This window comes from Suricata suricatta, chromosome 9, assembly GCF_006229205.1.
Source record: "Suricata suricatta isolate VVHF042 chromosome 9, meerkat_22Aug2017_6uvM2_HiC, whole genome shotgun sequence".
Taxonomy (NCBI): domain Eukaryota; kingdom Metazoa; phylum Chordata; class Mammalia; order Carnivora; family Herpestidae; genus Suricata; species Suricata suricatta.
This window is the reverse complement of record NC_043708.1, coordinates 14,151,522-14,176,173: the sequence shown is the minus strand read 5'-3', so window position 1 is coordinate 14,176,173 and position 24,652 is coordinate 14,151,522. Positions and strand designations below refer to the sequence as shown.

The 24,652-nt window shown below is 44.0% G+C and overlaps 2 protein-coding genes across 11 annotated transcripts in view; one reads left to right on the top strand and one right to left on the bottom strand.

The window, feature by feature from the left end:
- ZC3H14 (zinc finger CCCH-type containing 14) overlaps positions 1-11,691 on the top strand; it is a 45,721-nt gene extending 34,030 nt beyond the window's left edge. For 3 of the 9 annotated variants that reach the window (XM_029951771.1, XM_029951769.1, XM_029951772.1), the window contains 5 exons: positions 8,100-8,220; positions 9,329-9,465; positions 9,891-9,979; positions 10,610-10,716; positions 11,086-11,691. In XM_029951771.1, the coding sequence (XP_029807631.1) occupies positions 8,100-8,220; positions 9,329-9,465; positions 9,891-9,979; positions 10,610-10,716; positions 11,086-11,092 (461 nt within the window). In that variant the 3' untranslated portion in view covers positions 11,093-11,691. Of the gene's footprint in view, positions 1-3,488; positions 3,649-4,419; positions 4,653-8,099; positions 8,221-9,328; positions 9,466-9,887; positions 9,980-10,609; positions 10,717-11,085 lie in introns of all 9 variants that reach the window. The other 6 variants (XM_029951770.1, XM_029951768.1, XM_029951767.1 and 3 more) reach the window with 5 other exon arrangements.
- Positions 11,692-12,573: 882 nt separating this feature from the next.
- Positions 12,574-24,652, bottom strand: part of EML5 (EMAP like 5) — a 157,841-nt gene continuing 145,762 nt past the window's right edge. For both annotated transcript variants that reach the window (XM_029951761.1, XM_029951762.1), the window contains 10 exons: positions 23,779-23,987; positions 21,680-21,837; positions 20,037-20,151; positions 18,560-18,748; positions 18,210-18,382; positions 17,014-17,176; positions 16,496-16,599; positions 15,852-16,005; positions 15,040-15,140; positions 12,574-14,783 (listed from right to left, as the gene is read on the bottom strand). In XM_029951761.1, the coding sequence (XP_029807621.1) occupies positions 14,747-14,783; positions 15,040-15,140; positions 15,852-16,005; positions 16,496-16,599; positions 17,014-17,176; positions 18,210-18,382; positions 18,560-18,748; positions 20,037-20,151; positions 21,680-21,837; positions 23,779-23,987 (1,403 nt within the window). In that variant the 3' untranslated portion in view covers positions 12,574-14,746. The remainder of the gene's footprint in view (positions 14,784-15,039; positions 15,141-15,851; positions 16,006-16,495; positions 16,600-17,013; positions 17,177-18,209; positions 18,383-18,559; positions 18,749-20,036; positions 20,152-21,679; positions 21,838-23,778; positions 23,988-24,652) is intronic.

Sequence of the window (24,652 nt, the reverse complement as noted above, 5' to 3'; positions counted from 1 at the left end):
TTTGTCTTTTACCATGATTTTTATTTCGGGGAGTCCTCTAGTTTCTGCATATTCTTCTTATTTACTTTTTGTATACTGACCTTGTTTCATGTATGCAACAGTTTCTCTTTTTTCTCTGAGGATATTAAAGATAATTTTGGGTATTTTCTCCCCTCCCTTCTTGGTCTTATTTTCTCTAGGTGGTTTGTTTTGATTGCTGTCTGTCATGATAGGTTTTCCACAGATGTCTGTGGTCCTTGGCTGTCTTCCATCTATGAGTGGGACACTCCAGAAGCTGAGAGGCATTCTGGGTTCATTAGTTCGGGTGGAGGGCTTTGTGGCTTTACATTTGAATATAGGTCCTGCAGTGGAGACGCCATTGTTTTTCCTCTTTAGCTTGGAGATACCCTGATGTCACTGTCCATAGGCCTTTCCTCTTAGACTGGTGAGCTTCTCCACAGACAGATCTTACAGAGTAGTGGATTGGCTGCCAGTGTTCTGGAAGCAAAGTGAGGAAGGAGGCTGGGGGAGGCACCTCAACATTAGTGACTATGTGATGTTTGCCTACACCTCCTCCCTGTTTTCAGAATGGTACTTCTTTCAACATGGCTGGCATCCCTTGGTCCAGAGACCCTCTGTTTTGACCTTTTCAAGGGTCTTCAGTTCCACTTTTCTCCAAGGGAGAAAATAGTCAAAGGTTATCAAGAAATCTAACTATTTTTTAACATTTTAATAGAATACATTTAGTTTTTGTTGTAGCACCATTCTGTCAAAGGCCACAGTGCTTCATTTATAGGCCTCTCTAACACTAGCCAAAGGGAAAGCACGTCTCAAGTGATTCCACAAAACTTCAGTATAGAGGTAGGGGAACAGGTGTGGGAAAGGTCAGAAGGGACAGAACAGATTTTAGTTTAGGAAGAAGTAACTGCCTCTGAAATGGACACTTGAATACAACTGTTTGCCTGGTCTTTCTCCCCGCCCCTTCCCAGGGCCCCTGTGCTACCGGCTTCTCAGCTGGCAGAGAATCTTGGCATTCACGTTGGAATGTTTTATTATTGGCTTAAGATTCAGCTTTTGTAGATCTTAGTTTTTCACTTTCAAATACGGTTGTCTCCTTTTATGGTTATTGTCTTTGTGACTTTATGTTTTAATGATCTAACCTTTTATTGACATTTCATTGGGATTTTAGGAGGAAACAAAGTGAATGGGTTCAGCCTGCAGTCTGCACCCAGATGATGTCCCTAACTTGAGTCTGTCTGCTTCTGCTTGGCCCGGGTGTTAACGTTAACCCTGCAGAGGAGGGTGGTGGCACGTGTAGAAAAACGAAAGCTGTTTTCAGTGCCCACGTCTCTAAATAGACCCACATCGTCCCATGTTTTCTTCGGTCTTTGATCATTTGGCTTCCAGCACTTTACCATCTCTGTTCTCTAACTAATTCCATTCATTCTCCTTTGTTATCTCCTCTCCTCCTGCCCCGTCTCTTAAAACGTTAACTGTCTCCTGTATCCTGCCCTGAACATTGTCTTCATCTCTTTTCTGTTCTCCCAAGATGTAAACTGGTGGAACTGCTTTGCCAAGTGCAGGGTGGTGAGAAGCAGGCGGCAGCCTCGGACAAAGTTCTGGACTCTGCCAGCTGGGCACGTCTGCGCACCATGAAGAGCGGCAGGGTGCGTGCTGGTCTTCATAACACGGAGCGAAATACGCTCCTTAGGCTCCTGTGAGGGTGTGGTGGGCTTGGCGGCACTGACCATGGCGCTTCCGGGATGAAACGCTTAGCTCACCTTCAGTTTGGATGCTCTCTCTCTTTCTCTTCTCTCTCCTCTTATTTCAGCTTCTAAACTGAGAGCCCACAGACTTTAAATAAATCTGAAATTGAAATTTATCTTTGCCCCCCTTTCCATCTGCTCTTCGTCCCGTCCTCATTCTCCCAGGCCCAGTTTCCCCTCCACTCGCCTCCGTCTGCACTTCTCTCCACCCTCTACCCCCCCCCCCCCCCCCCCCCCCCCCCCCCCCCCCCCCCCCCCCCCCCCCCCCCCCCCCCTCCCGCCGCTGCAGGCAGGGCCGCTCTGCTTCACTCTTCACTCCGGGTGTGGGAGTTGCAGTTGCAGCTTCTGTGAAGGGCCAGTACTGACATGTGGAAAGTGTCCTCTCTCCCTCTTATGGGTTCAAATAGGATGAAGGGTGAGAGTCTTTTCATTCAGAGCCTCACCATCTCTCCTGGGCAACAGCCTGGTAGTTGAGATCTAGGTCTGCAGCCCATTCTTAGAACTGTTTTCCTAAAAACCAGTTTGATCATGTCACTTCCCTACCTAGATCCCTCTTGTGATTCTTTATGACTTTTAGATCAGAGTCCAAACTCAGGACACATACGAGATCCTTCATGCCTAGGCCTTCCCTGCCGCTCAGCCTAGCACAAACCACCCTCCAGCCACACCACATTTCTCTTAGATTTCCCTGTGTCGTATGAAAGCCTCTGCCTTTTTCCATGCAGTTTCCTCTGCTGGACACGCTCTGTTTATTGTCCATATCTCTCCTCCCAGGTTATTCCCGCTCGTTCCTTTAATATCTGCTTCAGATATTAGGCTGTAGGCTGTAGGCTTTGCCTTGACTCCCCATCTGGAGTAGGTTGGTTGTATTCTCCCAACACTTTGTTCGTACTCCTTTTGGATCAGCTTTTAGCGTATGCTTTACTGAAATTTTATGTGCGTCTGTTTTCCTATTTTTTTCTTCTCTGTGTGCCTAGCACAGTGTTCAGTTGAATGGTGTGAATTTTGTTCTGTTATTTGCCTGTTAACCTTAAGTGCAACTCATTAAGTTTCGTCACTTGATGGCATATTGATAGGTCACCCATTTCCACTCTGGCCTCTTGGGATATTTTATAAAGTAGCCAGGCTTAATAAGCATATTGTAGAATATGTGAACTGTGATTATTTGCATTGAAGGTCAGTGTTTGCTGTGCTGTATTTTTTTTAAGTGCCCCTTCACTTTAAAATTCCTTTTCGATATAGTCTTCTCTGTACAATCAGGCAGAAATTCTGCCAGGTGAATTCTTTTCATCAGGATGTGTTCTCTTTAAGTGATACTATGCAAAATGAACAAAGCAGATTTTAGAAAGATTTTTAAGCAGTCTTTGTCATAATTCTAGGGAACATGAAGAAAGTTCTTCTATGTATTTTTAGCAAATATTGTACTTAGAGTAAGTGTGTATTCCTATCCCATTATATGCCTCATATAAGAGCCTTTCTGTCCTGTAGGCAGGGTGATTCATTCAAAGCCCCAGGTAATGTGCTTTTAGGAGGAAAGGAGTACTTCCTTAAAACAGTATTTGGTGTAGAATTGCCCAAGAAGTGCCACAGAATTGCAGCACTGTTCTGGGGCAGAACTGTTGTGATTTTCCTTTGAAAATAACTAGAAATATATAAACGATTGACATTCTTCTCACTTGTGTGATGTTGGGAATGCAAGGTATATTCAAAAGTAAACATTTATGGCCAATTTCTTTGGCTCAGATTACTATGACATGGAATCCATGGTCCATGCAGACACCAGATCATTTATTCTGAAGAAGCCAAAGCTGTCTGAGGAAATAGTAGTGGCACCAAACCAGGAGTCGGGAATGAAGACTGCAGATACCCTTCGGGTACTTTCAGGACACCTTATGCAGACACGGTAGATGGTTTCTTTTTCTTGTGTAGCTTTTTTGTGTTGATAAGATAGTGCAGGTTAACCATTAGTTTCCAGCTCCCTCCTCCCCATCCTGGCCCCCAGTGCAGAGTGCTTTTACCGAGTCAGTGGTTAGGCCGGGCGTGGTAACCCAGGTTCCATTTCCAGGGATTCCAGTTCATCTTTCTTGTTCAGAAATCCATTAACTTGCAGATAAGTCAGTCCGTGATTTATCCCTGTAAATAAGGTTCTTTTCTTTACGCACATCCAGGAAATGAAATTTAAAAGCCAGGTGATCGAAGTCAGGAAATCTTTGCACAGAGAGGAGATCGGGTTGGGGTGATTCTTCCCTTAGAAAATGGACTAAATGTTCGATAAAGGAACAGACCTACAGATAGTAAAATTAGTGTAAATACAGAACTGCTGACCATCGTGTTCTGAACACAGATGCTGATTTTTCAGCTTATTTCCATGTGACTTATGAAGATCAAAAGGACAATGTTCAGGGTAGGGGGGAGAAGGTCCTTAGTGCAGCCTGGACGACCCCGCCGAGAGTGGCCACAGTCATTGTGTGTTAGTGGAATTCATCAGGGCTGTACCTGAAAGTCTTACCAAGTCGTTTTTGTTTTTCTTTTTGTTCTATTTTGTTTTTGCTTTGTTTTTAACTGAAGAAACCAACAAGTAAGGGAGCGATAGTTCTGCTGAAGAGCACAGTAGGAAGCTCAGCGTTTTGTGTTTGTTTCCCTAATTCTCTGGTATTTTCTATCTGTCTGGCAGAGATCTTGTACAACCAGATAAACCTGCAAGTCCCAAGTTTATAGTGACGCTGGATGGTGTCCCCAGCCCCCCAGGATACATGTCAGATCAAGAGGAGGACATGTGCTTTGAAGGAATGAAACCTGTAAACCAAACTGCAGCCGCGAGCAAGGGACTCAGAGGTCTCCTCCACCCACAGCAGTTGCAGTTGATGAGCAGGCAGCTTGAGGACCCAAATGGTAGCTTTGCAAATGGTGTGTTGAGAGCTCAGATTTTCCCTTTCCAGGGCGCTATCGCTGTGAAGGAGATCTGAGACCTGTCTCTCTGCCTTGAATGAGTATTGGCTGGAGGCCTTGTTTTTATTTGTAAACCAGCAGTGGCCTTTTTTCTTCTCTCAGACAAAACACTGGTTCAGTCTGAGACTGTCCTGTGTATGTGTGTAGCCAGGGCTACAGTGAGGCTCGGCCGGGAGAGCCAGATCCGTCTCCGCTCTGCCGGCAGAGGGGCGGACCATCCCTCTCGCTGCCTGGCGCGCTTCTTCCTGTAGACACTCTGCCTGTTACTCCCCTTGTAACGGCAGTGGTCTCTCCTGTAGTTAACTTGACAGAGAAATGAATTTGGACGTTGATGCTATTTTCACCTCAATTCCCTAGAGAGGAGTTTCTCACCTAATCTGTCAAGATAACTTCTTGAATGTTTACCAAAAACCTTATGTTTAAGTTAATTAATATCAAAGCATAGTATTTGGTAGATGTGAAATGAACAGCACGCTTTTAGGCGGATGAACTTCTGTCACTCACTGTTCTCTTGCTCACTGGATCTGGTGGCAGGTGCGTGCACTGCTGAACACTTCCGCTTGGGACAGAGAATGGTAGCTGTGTTCCTCGTGGCTTCTACAATTGGTAGAAACACTTTCCTTGGTAGGGGAGACAATTACTGAAACTTAAAATGAATAGCATCAAAGTAAAAACAGTAATGGGTTTTGATGTTTTTCCAAGTTAATCCTTTTCTTGGCAGTGACATGAAGATATATTAAATAATCTCTTTCAGTCTGTACAAAATTAGTGGCCTTTGGGGAGAGATGATGAGTAGGGAGAACATACCACTTGAATGCTTTTTCTGCCGAGTCAGTAATGTAATGTCATGGCTTTGAGTAGTGGAGGGAGTTGAAGGTCTAACCCTATTGAAAGGAAGAAAAAAATTTAAATGGTAACAAAAGTGGTTAAGAACTACCATAGTCCTGCAGTACGGATTCCTTGACCTTGTGTATTTTGTCTAAAAATGAGAGAAAAATCGGTAGCTTAGGTATGTTAGGGTCTAATTTGTTTAAATGAACATGTCAACACTTGGCTTTAGTGATGTGTTTGTCATCGCAGTGACACTGTAAATAACATGTTAGTCGAACTTCTGGCTTAGGCTTTGCTAGCGTGTGGCCGTTGCGGGGGACGGCTGTGACAAGCAGCGAGCCTCCTTGACCACTGCATTGACCTGGGACTCAGCGTTGCGCCCCGCCCGCCCCACCCCCCACCCCCCCGCAGGGAGCCTTGCAGTGGTGAGAGCGGACGTGAGGCCTGGGAGGCCGCGGAGCAGCAGCACAGAGAGGCTCTGGTCTGTCTTGAGCTTCCCCCTCCAAGCAGGAAATTGGAAACTTTGTGATTTCTTTTGCTGGCTTTTCATCCAGTATTTCAAGGATGCTGTCACCAGCACCCCCTGCTCTGTCCCCAGCATTCAGATGGCAGCACAGATTGTATGGCTTGCAATAGAAAGTGAACTTGCCTAATCTTACAATTTAAACAGGAGAAGTTTTAACAGCTTACAGAGTAAATGTTGGGAAAGCCAGAGTCGTGTTCTCTGTATCTATGACTTGACATTTCCATAAGGAAGATCCTTGTAAGTATTTAACTTCTTTAACGCTGCCCGTGAGGGTCTGCTCCGTTTTCCAGCCAGTCTGTTCTTGGGTATTCTCCATTAACCCAGGGCAAATTAACTTTTTTCATTTGACCCGGGATCTAACGTATATACCGTAGCGTAAAGTATGTTTTTCAGGAGGAGGGTAAGACATGTTCTGTGCAGGCAGGACACTAGAAACATTTGAAATTGGAGAAAACTGCTTTTTCCAGCCATACAAGATTTTATTTGACACTATACCTTTCTTTTTTTTTATGTTTTATTTATTTTTGAGAGTGACAGTGTGAGTGAGGGGTTGGGGCACAGATGATCTGAAGCGAGTCTCGGGCTGACAGCAGCAAACCCAGTGTGGGCCTCACACTCCCAGACCGTGAGATCATGACCTGAGCTGATGTCCGACACCCAGGCGCCCTGAGACCAAGGATGCCTTTACACTTGAGAGCTAAACAGTGGCTTGTACTGCTTTGAAAGCAGCAGGGAAAACTAGGTTAGGCATAGTTTCCCAGTAGCTCTTTGACGGTCCTCCTCTCTGGGCTCCGGGACTGGATTTGTGTGCCTTGTTCTTCCATAATGAAGGTTGAGGTTGGGTTACTGGGTCATTCGGTTCTCATAATACTAGCTGCTGCGCTCTTCGGGTTTGACTGGTCGCCTGCTTGCCATTTTTGTTTCCATTCAATCATAAAACGAAGGATGACATTATTTCCTTTGTGCAGAAATGAGGAAACTGAAGTTGAGCTACTAGGCAAGACTTTGCCCCAGGTGTCTGGCTCAGCCAAGATACCGAGCGCGATTTGAACTGGCTGACCTGGGCGAGAGGACTAGCGCAGTGAGGTCGAAGTGGTGTTTGCTTTCCTAAGCGAGAATGTGAGCCATAATATGTAACACCCAGGAGGCTTTTCCCCCTTTTTTTTAAAGCTAGGGTGTCTTGGGCAGATTATTATGGCCTTGGGGGTATAATTTTATTTGGTTCTTCTATGTTTTAAATATGCAATAGTCGTCAGCATTTAAAATTTACGTGTCCTATAAAAAGGTTTTTGGTTTTCTGAATTAGGAGATAATCTGGCAACATGGGGCTCGCTTTCCCACACCCTTGTAATTGACATTGTCGTTGAGCATGAACTCTGCAGGGATGGCAGGGAAGCCCTGTGGATGGCACACGCCCTTTCTTCCTGGGCTGCTCTTCCCCCACCTTTGCTCCTTCCACACCAAGGCTTTCTGCCACTGTTCATCTCACACCCCGCCAGGCTTCCTATCGGTGGACTGCGGGCCACTGTGGGTAACGGCATTTGTGATGCAAGAAAAAAAACTTTTCCTCACATTGATGTGAGTTTCTCCCCTGGACTTAGAACTAACTGCGTACATCTCAGTGAGTGGGAAGACTTCCATGTTTGAACCACACCTAGTCTTGTCTGAATGTGAGAATTCGTTCATATTCTCTATCACTTGGTGTTTTCAGTTTTTCTTTCATTTGATTCGCTCCCTACTTGACATTCTTCCGTCTCTCCCATTTAATCCGACTCTGAAATAATACTAAGAATTGGGGCTTCGGGGTGAAAACTTCGGCTGTAGTTACAGCATCCCTGAGTACCTGGCTCTTCACAGTCTGTTTCCCAGTGACCTTGTATAACAGGCCGTCGTCTGTGTTAACCAGATTATCAGACTCGTTCTCTGTGACTCTAGACCTAGAGGAGCATCAGAGTTTGAGCCTGGGTTTTGAGGGAAATGTATTAAAAGTGCTGTGTACTGAATTGAACAGAATTAATGAGATTCTGTTAATTCTTTCCCCTTTCTAGCTGAGATGAGTGAACTGAGTGTGGCCCAGAAGCCAGAAAAACTTCTGGAGCGTTGCAAGTACTGGCCCGCCTGTAAAAATGGGGACGAGTGTGCTTACCATCACCCTGTTTCACCTTGCAAGTGAGTAGCAGCAAGCTGATACCGATTTCTAGGGTTAATTCTAGATCTTAGCGCCTATTCTGTTTTCCGTGGACAGGTTTGACTTTTGTAACTAAATGCAGAAGCACTTAACCATTGCCCTCCCAGATGCTTGGGGGAGTAGGGAAATGGGAGAAGCCTGCTCATTTAAGGAGACAGGTACATAAGTGTCCTGGATTGTATGCATTGTGTACAGACACAGTTATTAAGGCATTGGAGAGAAAAGTACAGGTAATGACAAAACATTTTCGACTTGGGTATCATTTTTCCTTAGTAGTTGGCTGGTTCAGTGGCATGAGCTTTGAGAGATGGCCTTTAGATTAAAACAAAAGATTTTTTTTTTTTTGGGGTCCTAGAGGTGGAATCTCTCCATGTAACTTTTTTTTTTAACTTTAATTTTAATTTCTTTTATTTAGATAGTGCAAGAGGGGGAGAGGGGGAGAGGAAGAGAGAGAATCCTAAGCAGCCTTCATATTTGGCACAGAGCCCAGTGCAGGGCTTGATCTCACAACCCTGGACTCATGACTTGCCCCAAAATCAGAGTCAGATGCTCAACAGACTGAGCCACCCAGGTGCCCCTCTGTGTTTTAACTTCTTTAAGGAAATTCTCATAGAATGACACGGATGTCCATAGAGGGAGACCAGAGGAGGAGTCTCTTTCTTGTAGCAATGCCTTGCAGATACTGTGCCCAGTATATTGAGTTTACTTCATAAAAGATTATAGACCTGGAACTTACAGAGTACATGGTGTGAATTCTTACCGTAAGAAACCCTTTTGTCTTTCATGGTGGTGGCTTGAATTGAACATTTATGACCCTTGGCTTTGGGATTAGCTACTATGTTCTATTTTGAAATCTGGCCTCATTTAACAATTGAGTCTCTCAGGAGCCTGGCGGGCTCGGTTGGAAGAACAATGTGGCTCTGGGGGTTGTGAAAGCCCCATGTTGGATGTAGACTTTACTTCAAAACATTGGTTTCCCTTTTTTCTGTTCTGTGTTTCTCAAAACAAGTAGTAATGACGTGTAAGGAGTCTCTACAAAGAAAACTGATAATGTGTTGAGAAAATTAAATGTGACTGTTTTTGTTTTAGAGCCTTCCCCAATTGTAAATTTGCTGAGAAGTGTTTGTTTGTTCATCCAAACTGTAAATATGATGCCAAATGCACTAAACCAGATTGTCCCTTCACTCATATGAGTAGAAGAATTCCCGTACTGCCTCCCAAACCAGGTGAGTGACCGCGTGCACTACTACATTTAGGTGGAAAGTGGCATTTATGATGATAAACTGAGTTTAAAAGAAAAAAAATTTTTAGAAATTATCGTGCCAGAATCACTTAAGCAGCCTTTAGAGAGCAGGCATGGCTGTCCAGTATCATTCGGAAGTAGTTTATCTAACAAATACATAAATCCCTATTGAGAGAGGGAGAGAGAGAAACCCAAGCAGGCTCTGCTGTCCGTGCAAAGCCTGACACGGGGCTCAGTCCCATGAACCATGCGATCATGACCTGAGTTGAAGTCAAGATGTGGACGACGCTCAACCAGCTGAGCCCACCTCGTTTTCATTTATAGCAGTTCCCTTAAAAATATCAGTAGACTGCATGATGGATGATTTTGTCAAATTTGATCAGTCTTTGTTCTGATCTTTGTCAGCAGTTACAACACCAGCATCACCTTCGAGTAGTCAGCTGTGCCGTTATTTCCCTGCTTGTAAGAAAATGGAATGTCCCTTCTATCATCCAAAAGTAAGAATTTTCACTTTCCCAAAAATGATTTAGTGATAACCTCTTTAATTCTGAGACCTGGAAGATCAAATGAAGGTCTTGTGTAGCCATGGCCCCCCGCCCCCCAGGCCCCCCGCATCCTCATTTTTGTTACTGTTGTAAGTTCTTTCTGAGGAATCTGGTGAGCCCCTGCCTGGCTCCTTAGGACAAGTGCTCTGAAACTAGTGTCTCCAGAGTGAGGCTCTCCTTGCTTAGTTTCCATTCAGCATGTGGGTGGTTCTTTCTGTGTGTCCCGGCCCTCGCCCCCTGCTTTGATGATGAACTCCCATAGAACTGCTTCATGCCATCCAGACTTGTCTTGGTGGTTGTCACTCTCTGTACACTAAGGACTGATGTATCTCCACCTGTTTAGTTGCTCAGAATGATCGGTGTGAAATCGAACCCTGAAGGCCATTGTGAAAGACCTTCACTTCCCCCAACTACGTTTGGGCATAAATGAGGGTGTCCAGTGAAGGATGGATACAGAAGGGGCGTGGGTTCAGGGCTGCAGGGTGATACTAGGATTTTGTGTCAGAGGAGGGGGGATGGAGGTTCATTTTTCAAGGTTTCAGTATTAGCTCTGCAGATGTTCAAACTGTTGTCTGTACTTAGCACTGCAGATTTAACACTCAGTGTACCAGGCCTGACTGCACCTTCTACCATCCAGCCATTACTGTGCCGCCGCGACATGCCTTGAAATGGATTCGACCTCAAACCAGGTACGGTGGTTTATAAGTGTACAGATTTTCTCTGCTGTTTAATTATACAGGGTCTTCTGGAGATTTTGTTTTGGTTGCTTATTCACCTAGGTAAATTTACCTTCAAATCTCACATCCATTTTCTTAGCATTACTAATATTACTGACATTGAAAATTTCAAAAAGTTTTAGTGGGGCCTGTAAATTTAGATACATGTCATCATTACCTTATATAATTGGATTATTTTTTATAAACAAAAAACCTGATATATGAATTTGTAGAACAGATACTAATGTGAAAATATTCTTCTTAACTAGGTATATATGTATATATATACACACACATATATGGATGTAAAGCCATTAATTAAAAAATTTTTTGTTTATTCAGTGAATGACAGTCCTACTTGGCAGAAGATTGTGGAATTTGAAAGTTTCCATCTACTGATGAAAGATACTCTGCAGAACTTGTCAAATCTTTAAAACTTGGAATATATATTGCTTTCTAATATGAAGTTTATTGCCTATCTGAAGTGTCTAATTTTTCTAGTTTGTAAGTTTATTAAGTGGTTTTAACGTTGTTTGTTTTGACTATGAAAAGACAGTTTAAAGCAAAAGCTGAATTCCATTAAAATATTTGAGGCATATTTGGACACTGCCGTTCTCAGTGCGGTGGCACCGTCAGTTCTGATAAAATCCACTCTGAGGTTGATGTGTGTTTAGTGAGTTCTCACTTTTCCTAAGGATTGTCCACTGTGAAAACAGGAGTGGCCAAAGTGTAATAGCCATTCAATCTGCTTTTTAATTTTAAGTGAATTTAGTTTGAAAAGCATGGTAATTTGAGTTTTTGGGATTGAGTGATGCTTTGGTAAATGGTTCCCAGATAGGATGTTTCCGGGAAAGACCGCTGGAATGGCAAGTGTGAAAAAATAGCAACAGTTCCTTAAAATGCTTTACTATTAACATACACTTTTTAAATAAATATTTTGGGAATGCATTATCACAAAATTATACAAATTTTTTTATAGTTCTCTATACAGAAGGTATCAGAAAACAGACTTTAAACTCAAGATTATATATATTCTCACATTCTGAAAAATAACATTTTCAGAAATAAGTCCACAGAAAATATTTTTAATGTAAAAATTAGATTTAAATAGTATATTTTAAATGACTACTTACAGAAATCAGATGGGTAAACTGCAAAATAGGACTAAACTTTTGGACTATTGAATCAACACACAGTTTTCTATGTGTGATTTTTTTTAAATAGTTAAGGCAAGAAGTGTTAGATGCTTTAGAATTAAATAACGGATCACCGATTTTAAAGACTTGATGTACAGCAGTTAAAAAAAAAAAAAAAGCTACAAGTTGGTTAGAACGGAGTGAACTAATGCAAAAGAGATAAAAGACCCAAACATTCTCAGGACCAAATTGAACTAACTTAAAAAAAGTTCATTAGTTGTATACCCAAGGAATAACAAAACGGCATGTGTAAAAGTCCATGTTTAAGAGCATCAGTCTGTTTTGTGGCCATTGCTTTTCCAAGGGGAGAAGAAGGAATTGACCAGTTACTAAACCACTGGTGAGTGAAGACGGAGCCCTCACGAGGTCGGGTGGGGGCGAGGTGACCATTCTTCATTCTAAAAGGTTGACTCCTTTGAATTTAAGGCATTTGTCATTCCGGGGCTAGTTAAGATTGAGCATCACATCTTTGCAGAAGAAATTTAAGTTGTATTTCTAGAAATTTAAACGAACTTTTGGTAACATTTATAAATGGCGTATAGTTGCATTCTCTCAACTTAAATGGGAAACCGAGCTGAAGTTATTTGGTTCAGCCATTTCACAAGTCAGTAGTGAGCTAGAATCGGGTGTTTGGTTTTTTTTTTTTTTTTTTTTTTTTTTTTTTGCCATTTCATAAACACTACCTGGAAACACATTTAAGAGTTTACTGTTACCATACCAGGTGCTATGGTTTATGGGCAAGCTGAGGTTGACTCTACTTGGTCTAAAACGAACCACCGTGAAAGAACCACAAGCAGGAAGGAAAGGAACCCCTGTGGCTGGTGGTCTGCAGCGAGCGGCACTAGTGTGTTTATACACAGACAGGACCAAAGGTGCCAGCAATCTCACAATTCGGGAGCTTACTCAAATACTGCACATAAAAGTAAATCTCTGGGTTAAAGTACACAGGGCAGAGTCTTCAGAACCGCTCACGGTTATCCACCTTGCCTTAGGTGAAGGTGGTTGTGGGATAACTACTTAAAAGCCACATGGGTTTTAGTCCTGAAGCTGGCCACTGGAACAAAAGTGCACTGGAAGCAAATGTGTCCTCTATACCTATTTACTAGAGTGGCTACCTGTACTGCGAAATGGGATTTTTCTTTAGCCAACAGCTAGCAAAACTTGGCTCAGAAGGAAAGTTTGAAACTGCAGCAGGCTCAAAACTTCGGGGGAAGAGAGAGTGGTTCAGGGAAATTTCTTTCCTTTGATTGAATGCCCCTTCATAATATACAGGACTAGAAATTAAGTATTAGTGTATTCCAGAATTTGGCTTAATTTAGGAGAACCCATTGACACGAATATGATCTTACATTTAAAGCTTACTCGTGCTTGAATCCATCCTTCAGACACAAGTATTACTCAGAGCTTTAAAACTGGGTGCGTTCAATCACTGTTAGGCTTTCTGTGATGTGATTCGGCCCTTTCTGTTTTTAGTATTTACAAGGTGTTGGGCATACAAAATAGAGGTCAGGCGAAACTGAGACTTCCAGAACCTGAAGGAGTCTATTACACTACAAAGATAATTAACACATTGAAATAAAAATTCATAGGACCAGTAGAGCATCTTAAACTTTTTCACACTTAGAAAAATATATTTTTAAATAGCAATCTACATAATCTCCAATCTGCAGGAAACTACAGACAGGCTAAACAGCAAATTCCTGACAGGCAAGTACTGATCTTTGGCAGCATTGAAGTAAAGAGGGATAAAGATCTAAGAGCTCAGCCCTAATCCACCAAAAAGGAATGTTAATAGACAGGTGTTACAAGTGGACCTGTATTCATTCCTTTTGGAAGTCAGCCTATGGGTTGGCATACATCTAATTAGTAAATTTTTTCAATAGAAAAAACTTTAAAAACTTTAACTTCGCAAATGTGATCTTGAATATTTCAGCCTACATGTTAAACAGGGGTCTCTACTAGATAGACTACATCTGTAAATACTCCTGCTGTCTGCACCTCAGCCCGCACACCGCTGCAAAGGACTGCTCAGCATACTATTTCTCATGAATGAGGCTACAGTCATGTTCTAATTCTTCAACTCTCAAGGGGACTCAAAGGATCGACAGCTCAACCATGAAAATGTAGTGATCATATACTACTAACGTTGGATTTGTTCCTGAATTTAAAACTGTCCGAAAAGTGTCCTTTATAAAAAGAGGCTTATTGATGCTTAAGTAGCATTATCTTCTCCAGCAAAGCTTGTGTGTGTTCCCTTAGGGAAATAATGTTTGCCTTTTAAAAGCTGTGATCCTTTAGGGAGATGATGTTTTCTTTCCTTACGTAAACACAAGGAAAAAAGTCATTAAATAATGAACCTTGAAAATAAAATAGAAATTCTAAAAAAAGAAAAACTGCTTTAAAAGATGATGAAAACTATGCTAGTTGGGTTTTTAAGGATTTTTTTTTTTTTTTTTTTGGAGAAGCTTGGTCCCCTCAACCTCCCTATCAGGCCCGCCAAGTTTGCACCCTCCCTAAAAATGGGGGGCTGGCTTTCACCAAGTTATCTGTTCAGTCCTTTCTTTGAAACGTAACCGTCTGGCAGTGTACGGGCTACGACAGTCCCCCCAGTGCCTACAGCGAGTATCTTGGACTTATCTGCCTTCCGTTTTGATGACTCTGGGCATTTATCCCTGTTACAGTCCTAAGGTAGCACCACTTGCCCATGCAGGGTTTGGTTCTGTTTGCTTTTTTTTTGTTGTTCCTCGTCTGTAATTCTGGTGTCTCAAGGCTGTTAATTTATACAGTCTTCTCGGCATCCGTATCTTTCAGTGAGGCATATGTACACATTTCCAGACAAATAAACTGCAATTAAAAAAAATGCAGTGAGTTTGTTATATTTCTAGATTTTTAGTTTTTTGAGCTTCCAAATCATACATATATAACATTTTTCATTAATTCCTTTTATTTTGTATTTCCATAGTATGTGACTCCACAGAAGCAGCTACCCAGTTATGCTGCCTTTTTATACTGTGGACTAGCTGAGTCCCTAACATGGTGATACGGAATCTCTTAGTCACTAAGGACAGTCTGCTCTTCTCTGGCTAGGAAAGTCACCAACCTGCAGTCATCACCTCCGGCACTGACGACATGTCGATCACCACTGGTAAATCGAATATTGGTCACATGAGGTGAATGACCCAAGAACCTTTTGTGCTTTGCCTGGAAAACAAAAAACAAAGCTTAGGATGTTGTGCGAGGCACCCAGAAATCAAAGGTTCCTATCAGGAACCCTGTATCCATCATGGGGGCTGTGAAGAGGAGGCACTTCAGACTACATGCAATGTTACTAAATGCGTTTTTAGAAGCATCTGGGTGGCGCAGTCGGTTAAGTGTCCAGCTCCTGATTACAGCTCAGGTTGTGATCTCACACTGTATGAGACTGAACACTTTGTCAGGCTCTATGCTAACAGTGTGGAGCCTGCGTGGGGTTCCCTCTCTCTCCCTCCCTCTCTGCCCCTCCCCTGCTTGTGTACTTTCTCAAAATAAACATACATTGCTTTCTCAGAGTTAGTACTGGATCCGCACATAACAGACCAAGGTTTTTGAGCCGTCAGATGTCTCCAGGTACTCAGAATTTTCCTCTGAGGAAAGGAATTTGAAACTTGGTAATAAATTGGTTAAAGGTTTGATAAAAGGCTAATCACAGCTCTATTAGGATAGTTTGCAAAGATGTGTTATTTAGGGGGATGGGGAGGTAATTCCTAAAAGCTATTATTTTTAGTAAGTTTTGAAAAAATCTTAGGAACACAAATTCAGTGTTTCTAAATCAGGAGACTGTACCATATAATAGCTATTAAGTTATGGGGAAAGAGGTACTAATGATCACATGTCTAAAGAAAACCATATCAAAAACAAAAGAAACAAACTTACAAATTTTTCAGGACATGGGAAGTCGAATAACTTAACCATCCCAAAGTCATCTCCTGTTACAAGGCTGATTCCTGAATGAGATGCGCAGGCACAGTTGACATTGGCTTTCTCAGTGTGTCTGGACCAGATTCCCATAACTTCGTCTCCTAGAATACTAGAGGGAAGGAGAAAAGGAAATACACCATAGCAAACAGATGTACTACACTGAAAAAGGTTTTTTGGTAATTCATTTCTACTTAAGTATGTTATTTAAAATTAATAAAGATGCTTACGCTATAGGAGTTTGATGGATTAAAAAGATGGATACACATGGTTACCTGTTACACAGCCAGCAAATTAGTAAGATTTCATTTCTAACAGCTGCAAAATTGTATTCTTTTAGGTAGAGAAATAACAGGATTACAGTACTCGGTATGTGTTTTTATTGCCGATTACTAAACCTAATATGTTAAGGAAAATATCAGGGTATCGTTAAAGGCTTTTACCCGTGATAAAGCACGAGCACACGGTCGCTCACAAGGAGTCCCAGCATGAGCCTATCAGCTCTTAGGAAGAGCTCAGGATACAGTAACAAACTTCGAACTCCACTGCTCTTCCCTAGTGGAATGGCTCTAACTGTTCAGAAGCCGGATTTTCCAGTTTACCTAGTCCATGTAGCCCAAGTAATTCTGTCCGTGGCGGCCTGATCCAGAACAGGTTTTCCTGAAGGCACTTCATAGACCTGTCGTTTATAGCAGCCGGTGGAGACCTTTCATCGAATTAAAAAGGACACAAGAATTCCATTATGTGAGAGACACATCAGAAGGCTAGAGCATACTAGCAAAGTGTGCTGTCTGCTTTACATTTCTAACATTAAGAACATGAAAGATGACTATAAAAGTCTGAGAGGAAAAAAATGGAGGAAAGATCTGAGAACAATATTAAAGAATGCAGAAACTGTCAACGAGTAAATAAAGGCAAGAGTTCACAAGCTCTGGAACTCAGGAGGTTTTCCAGAAAGCTCTCGCCCATCGTGGGGCTTGAATCCACCACCCTGGGATCAAGAATCACATGCTCTGCTGACTGAGCCAGCCGGGCGCCCCTCTGAAACTCAAGTTTTAAATGCATCCGCTTAGCAAGGTGACCACGGCCCCGGGAACTGGATGTAGGACAGGCTCCGCACCTGGAGGAATCTGCCGTCCGCGGAGAAGTCCATCTGAATGACGAAGCTGGGGATGTCTCCGCAGTAGCTGACTCTGTGGAGGGTGGGGCCCAAGGTGAGGTCATAAAAGTCCACCGAGTTCTCGCTAGAGCCCACCGCCAGAAACCGGGAATCTGGACTAAATCTGGAGGAGGATAAAACGTGAAAGATGCATCAGGCCACATGAAATCATAAGTATTTAAGACCAGTGACTTCCATTCTACCTCTCAGAAGTATGTGTGTGATCTGGCCTCAAGTCGATTTACCTGGTGGACACAGCTGATTGTGTGTACGGGTCTATTTGTGTTACATGGAACAGAAAGTTCACATTTTACTTCAAGTGGCTCCTCAGTTTTCACCTAATTCCCTTAAACGTCTAGTTTTCGAGTAAATCACTAACAGTTCCCTAATTCGTAAGTTCCAGAATTCACCAAATTCACTGAGAAGATTCTTTCATCTGGAAACATGGTATCTTAACAGCAAAGGACACAGACCTGCCTAAGTCCCCTCAGGTTATCTGGTGAAGGGACACAACCTGAAGCTTGAAAGAAGGGGCCTGAAGAGACAAATACGTGCCGAGTGATGACGGGCAATCATCTGGACGACTCAGTTCAGGTTCTTTCGGGAAATGGGGGGCCTGCAGGAAGTTTACAGACTTACGTCCTGAGGACAGTTTCATTTGTAAAAGCGTTTCACTGGCTAAGACTGCAAGCTTTTGTGAGGACCAGACTCAGCAGTCCATCGAGATCACACAGAGGCACTTGGTAAACGGTAGCCACTGTCCAAGTAAGCTTCGGCGCTGGAATGTGAAGGTTCAGGAAAAGTTTAAGATTCTGGGGCACAGATGTTTGACGGGTGTTAGTTAAATGACTATATATTCAGTTGAGAGTTGGGGTTACAACTTCAGTTTTCCAGGCCGACAGCTCCTCGGGGACAGACGGCTCTCTTCTGTGCAGTGGAAGAGGATTCCTGGCAGGATGGACGTGACGGACCTGTCCAGTGTGACAGTCGTCAGACGTCCCCTGAACACGTGCTCTTAGAAGGCACTGGGGTGCGTATTTCAGCACGCAGTTGACGTGACACAGGGCTACGGGCACTAGTAAGGACCTGTTTCCAGTCGCAGCCTGGGCCATTTAGGAATGTATGTATTAGAAATTCTCCTCCTTTTGTCGACTAACCTGATATCATGGATTGCACATCGTCTGTCTCTCTTCTTTCCCCATATTTTTAGAGAGCTCACCAGTAAAATAATAAATTCTCCATTTTTCATTCCGATAGCCACCATATCCCCTTCAGGGCTATAACACACGGTCCGAGCAGCGTGTCCCAAGTTCACTTTGTTTAACATCTTCTGCAGAAGAACCAAAAGAGCCAGAGAAAACTACATTAAGTACTTACAAAGTAAACCAGTTCCTTTTCAAAACTCAGCACGATTCTCAAATAGTTCTTCTGGTGCTAGCAATTGGGGACTTCGGTGTCCTCAGAAATTGTAACTTAAAAAAAACCACCCCAAATTGTTTGTACCTACTTTATCAGCAATATCCCAGAGTCTCACTGTCCCATCTTCTGCCGCAGAAAGGAAAAAATCCCGGGAAGGATGTGTCACTAGTCCCCATATGGGGCCATCCACGTGACCATTAACCACAATATTGCAGGCTGCGTTCTTCTCTCCAACTTCGATGATCTCCGCGCTCCTTGTCCCAACCAGGATCTTGCCCTGAAACACAAAGGGACTGATGGAGTTGCTGTCAATAACTTAAGACCTAGTGACCTTAGAGAACGTTTTGCTTTGAACATAGTAGCAAGCCCATCATTAGCTCAGGAGGCTTTCTTTGACTAGAGCCCTGAGTCTGAGCCAAAGAACAGAACTATTCTGTAAGAGAACACCCTGACTGACTAAATTTTAATCTGACAATCACTAAAGAGGTGTTAACTGCGTCTGGATACAGGAAGAAAGTATTACATTTTAGTTAAAAAGTGTAAATAGGGGCGCCTGTGTGGCTCAGACAGTTGAGCATCTGACTTCCACTGAGGTCATGGTCTCACCACTGGTTGAGTTCGAGCCCCGTGTCTGGTTCTGTGCAGACAGCTGGAGTGTGCTTCAGAGTCTGTGTCCGTCCCTCTCTGCCCCTTTCCCGTTCTCACTAGCTTGCTCTCTCCAAGCTAAACAAACTTTTTTTTTTTTTTAAAGTATAAACACTTAATATATGGACTTAAGCTAATACATGTATATGATTTATAAATACACTTATTGCAAGGGCATGCATGGTCCAAATTTGTCATAGGAGTGGATGTGTAAGAAAAAAAAAAAGATGAGGCGTCTGGCTGGCTCAGAAGAGCACACAACTCTTGATGTCGGGGATCCTGAGTTTGAGCCCCATGCTTGGGGTGGGGGTTGAGTACTTAAAAAGTTCATTAAGGCGCGTCTGAGGGGCTCAGTCAGTTGAATGTCCGACTTGGGCTCAGGTCATGGTCTCGTTGTTCATGAGTTCAAGCCTCACCTTGAACTCTGTCAGCCCGGAGCCCGCTTTGGATCCTCTGTCCCCCCCTTCCCCCGCCCCTCCCATGCTCATGCTCCCTCTCTCAAAAGTAAATGAGCTTTAGGGCACCTGGGTGGCTCAGTCTGTTAAGTGTCCGACTTCAGCTCAGGTCATGATCTCACGGTTCGTGGGTTCGAGCCCCACGTTGGGCTCTGTGCTGACAGTTCAGAGCCTGGAGTCTGCCTTGGATTCTGTCTCTCCCCCTCTCTCTCTGCCCCTCCCAGGCTCTTGTGCACGTGCTCTCTCTCCCTCTCAAAAATAAAACATTAGGAAAAAATTTAAAAAAATGAACATTTAAAAATAAAATTTTGCTCTCCTCAAAATGGGAGTCAACTGGCAAGAGCATGCGCTGCTGCCCACCACGGCCGAGCAGCAGGTTCAAGAAACGGGGGTTCCCTACAGCCTCCCGGCGGGTCCCCGTCCCCCGCTCGCCGCGGCCCCGGAGCGGCGCGGGGAGCAGCTTACTTTGCCTCTGCACACGGAGCGGACGCAGTCCGTGGCCTGGCCCGTGTCCAGCCGGAAGGCGCGGCACCGCCTCAGCTCCTGGTCCCACAGTTTGACGGCTCCTCCTTCTCTCGACCTGAGGACCCGAGCAAACAAGCATTCGTTATGAGCTATTACAGACCAAGCTTATTATAAACAACACATAATTACACCAGCAAAGCCGTTTATAAGACAGGGGCCCCCAGAGCCCCTTTTTATAGTCTCTAAACTTTCTGTAGCCATTTTAAGATACACTGTGCTTCAGCCATTCTGTTTAAGCAAATTTTACTTTAGGAGAATTTATTTTTCTGACAGTATAATCTTACTTAGTTCTCCCATCCCGGTATAATGAATGTATCTTCTTAAGGAAATGTGCAAAGTGATGTTTAATGTTTTTAAATTTTTAAAATGTTTTTTATTTACTTTTGAGAGATGGTGCGAGCAGGGGAGGGTCAGAGAGAGGGAGACACAGAATCCGAAGCAGGCTCCAGGCTCTGAGCTCTGAGCTGTCAGCACAGAGCCTGACAAGGGGCTCAAACCCACTAACCCACGAACCGTGAGATCATGACCTGAGCCTAAGCTGGACGCTTAACCGACTGAGCCTCCCGGGCGCCCTGATGTTTAATGTTAAAATGACAACGGAAACGGAAGGCTTGATTAACAGGATTACAGACGCTGCGCTACAGAAGGTATTTTTAATGGCCCAAAGGGGCCATTATTAAAATACCCAGTGAAAGCCGCCGGCAGGCTGGATGGCGTGTGGGAACCACCAGCGTCGTGTGAGCTGGAGAAGAGAGAACACAGCCCGTTTGTGTTTGTCTCTTGGGAGAACTAAAGGCAGACGAACTGCCGGGCGCAGGACAAAGCGCGCCCGGTACACAGCACGGGGCTCTTCCTGGGACACGAAGGCCGCGTGTTTGTGTCTGATGAGGCGCGTTCTCTCCGTCCGGGACGGGCACGTACGTGCTTCCTGGTCCTGCCAACTGCACTTTCACAACACCGTATGTTGGCAGAACAATCAGTATCTGGTTTCTTTTGGGGAGGTTTCAAATCACTCAGGAAAAAAGTCTTTTCTTAGACTTAAATTTCAAAGGCGGTTTTCCACAATTTTATGTAACAGGTATTTTATGTAACAGCTTTGCTTCAAGCAAAAGCAAACAAGGCAGCTTGTTTCTAGCGTCCTCACGCCTTTCCTGAGGCAGCCAGCAGGGCGCACCTGAGCCCTCAGCGTCTGGACCAACGAGGAGAGAGCAGAGGGTCAAGATGGGTCCTGGGATTGAGGACAAAGACTCCCATGGGTCACCTTCCCCAGCAAAAGCTTACACAGGCGGGTCTCTGCCTGCATGACAATCACCTAAACCGCACCTCAGAGAACCAAGTTACCCCCCGCCCCTCCCCCGGGGGGTAAGGTGGCTCTACGCTATGAAATAAATCAGAAGTGACTTAAGACCAGAAATTAAGAATCGACAGGAAGGCACATAACAGGCAATAAAGGCTAAGCACAAGAGGAAAGAGGTCAGAGAGGAGGATCCGTGTAGTCTAGAAATAACTAGAAGAATTCACTGCAAACCGCAGGGAGCCTCCAGTGCCTGAATGTGCGGTAAGGCTGCGGGAAGAGGACTCACGGCCTTTCCTTGCCTCCGGTCACAATCAGTCCGTCGCGCAGCGTGGTGTACATGGCGAACACCGGCCCGTTGTGAGCTCTGGCCACGGTCCTGCACAGTATGTGATCTTTCCACACACAGACATCTCCACTGATGGTACCTGTAAACGTCAAGTTATTCTGAAAAGGAGTGGGGAAGGGGGAGATAAACTCATCAAAAGTTCAAATAGAGTTGAAACAGACACAATTCTCTACCGCAAGTGTGGCTACCGCACCTCCTCAGATACAAAGAGCATGATACAGTGGGATAAACCGGGGGGCCCAGGAGCGAGAAAACCTGAACTTGGGCCTTAGCGCTCTCAGGGCCTTCTGTTCTATTCTGCTGTTTAATTGCTGGAATAACCTTGGACAAGGTTTTTAAACCTCTAGGAGTACTAGCTTTTTCATGTGTAAAATGAGGGAGGAGTTCAGCCACCAAGTTCCCCTCTAATGCTAAAATTTTAGAATTCAGGTTTACATGTCCCTCCAGCTGCCTGGGAAATAACTTGAGGTCATCAGTAACTGAGAGTGAAAGAATAGAGTAGGAATAGGAAGTGAAAATAACATTTTACTAGGTTGGATAAAGTATTTTGTCACAGAAAGTAAAACTACGTACACAATTTATAGCAATGTTGTAGGAATTCTTTAGGTTTCACTAATTCATGAGGTTATATATGAAATTAACATTAGCCATGGTTTCTTGAAATCAAAACAGCAGAAATCAGTGCATCTCTGCAATACGAAATAAGATAAATTTGCTAAGGTGCCAGAGTAACGATGCTTTAGGTCATTTTGAGAATCGCTATCCTGATAGAGTTCACTTGGGGGGCAGCTGGAGAAATGAAACTGCATCATGTGCTCTTTTCATCCATTTTAGTTTCACTTTCAGAGCAACCGGTCCAAGATCTTTCACCAAAAACAATATGGAAAGGACCAATAGGAAAATAAGATTTTGAGTTACAACAAAACAGATTATCTTTAATCTGAGAATACTATAGTTTTTATGTTTCATTTCTCTACCATTTTTTTTAAAGTACTTCACAACCCAGAGATCCTGAGTTGCAGGCTCTGCGGACTGAGCCAGCCAGGCACCCCCTCCCTCCAACAACTTAAAGTTACTTCCAATCCCTCAGCAGTCACGCGTGCTCTCTGTCTCTATCTGCATAACAATAATTGTACTCGTCATCTAGGAGCATCATTAATTCATGTCTTATCTGCAATCAGAACGACATGCTCTGGGTGTAGAAACCAAGATTTGACCCCCCCCTTGCTCTTTCCCGTTAGCCCTCGGCATGGAGGACGCTCCCACAGGCCTAAGCTGAACCTTGGCCCATCTCGCCATGTAACAAGACTTTCTGATTTCACTGCTGCTCTAACCATAAGCCCATTAGGACTAAAGTTTGAGTCTTCCAAGTTTATTTTCTATCGGGAATGGGCAACTGGGTACAAAAGGAATTTTATACATGAAGTTAATCTACACGGGCAAATGAAAAGCCAGAGGCAATTTGAATGTGTGGGTTTTTCTTCTGGAAAGAAACTATGGTCTTATTTTATGAATCCCCAAAATGTTTACCGGAAATCTGACATGATATGACCAACATGTTCCACGGTCTTTTTGTTAAAATCATGTGCTTAAAGGTTCTTCACGTATTACATTCCTGGCCCCATAAACACTAGTATGGAAATCCACCAGGCTTTTGATGTACCAAAGGATTTAAAAAGCCTGGCCAGGGCCCAGGGTACTCAGGCTGTGGGTTGTAAACTGCAAGCCCGACGGGGTGTGGGGGCGGGAGTGGCTCTGAACACCCTCCGCGAAGACCCGGAGGCCTGCTCTCCGTCCCGCTCTGAACCGGCCTCACGGGCCTGCGGCACTTCCAGCCGTGTGACCAGCAGTGAGCTGACGTGATAGGAAGCAGACGAAATCCTAAACTCAGGCACCGCCTCACACACTAGAAAGTTGCGGGTGGGTCACAGAGCCATGGACAACCTGAGTGTGGCTAATCTATCTAGAGCAGGAAAATTCAAAGCCGGCCGGTGTCGGGGACTCCGAGTTCGCGAGCACGCGCGCTTTAGGAGACGTACTGCACCGAAGGCCACGGCCAGCATGGTCTGCATCCGGGCGCCCTCCAGCGCGCTCAGGAGCCCTTTTTTGCTAAGAAGAGCCCTTCCTGCCAGTGTCCAGAACTTCACGTGCTTGACTCCCACAGACACAAACTGGGAATCTGAATCTGGCCGGAATTCTGCCACAAAAATACGTCGGTGGTGACCGGCTCTGCTGGCAATCTTGGCACCTGATAAAGAGAGACAACGAAACCATCCAGGTTAGCAGAGGGACTGAGCTAATTTTTACCGGACCAAACAGTGACTCAAGATACGTAGTTCACAAAACACTCACACGTGTCCTCCGCGCCGCGGCCCAGCGACCGCATGACGGATGGTTACCTGTGGAGAAGGTTCTTTTTACATATTTTCTCAAGTGACATGGGTATTAATGGGAGCTTCAGTATCACTGAAGGGCCATTCTAGATTTTTTTTTTAACGCATTTTTTCATTTTTGAGAGAGAGAGAGAGGAGAGGGGGGGGGGAGGGGCAGAGAGAGAGGGAGACGCAGAATCTGAAGCAGGTGTCAGGCCCCGAGTGTTGGATCATGACCTGAGCCAAAGTCAGATGCCCAACCAGCTGAGCCACCCGGGCGCCCCAGGGCCATTCTAGATTTTAGAAATCACATCCTACTTTCTTCTGTGTGGCTCTGTGACTTCACTTTTCGTGGCAGCCACATAACTGGAAAGTTTTGTCTCAAGTATAGTAAGCAATATTCTACTCATCTTTCATTACCACTTGTATTTCATTTCCGTTCTTAAGACCCTCCCCCCATGACCAACCAAATAATAATTATAACCAATTAACTATTAATATTAATGGTAATAATTACATATGGTTTCTTACTGAAAGAGCA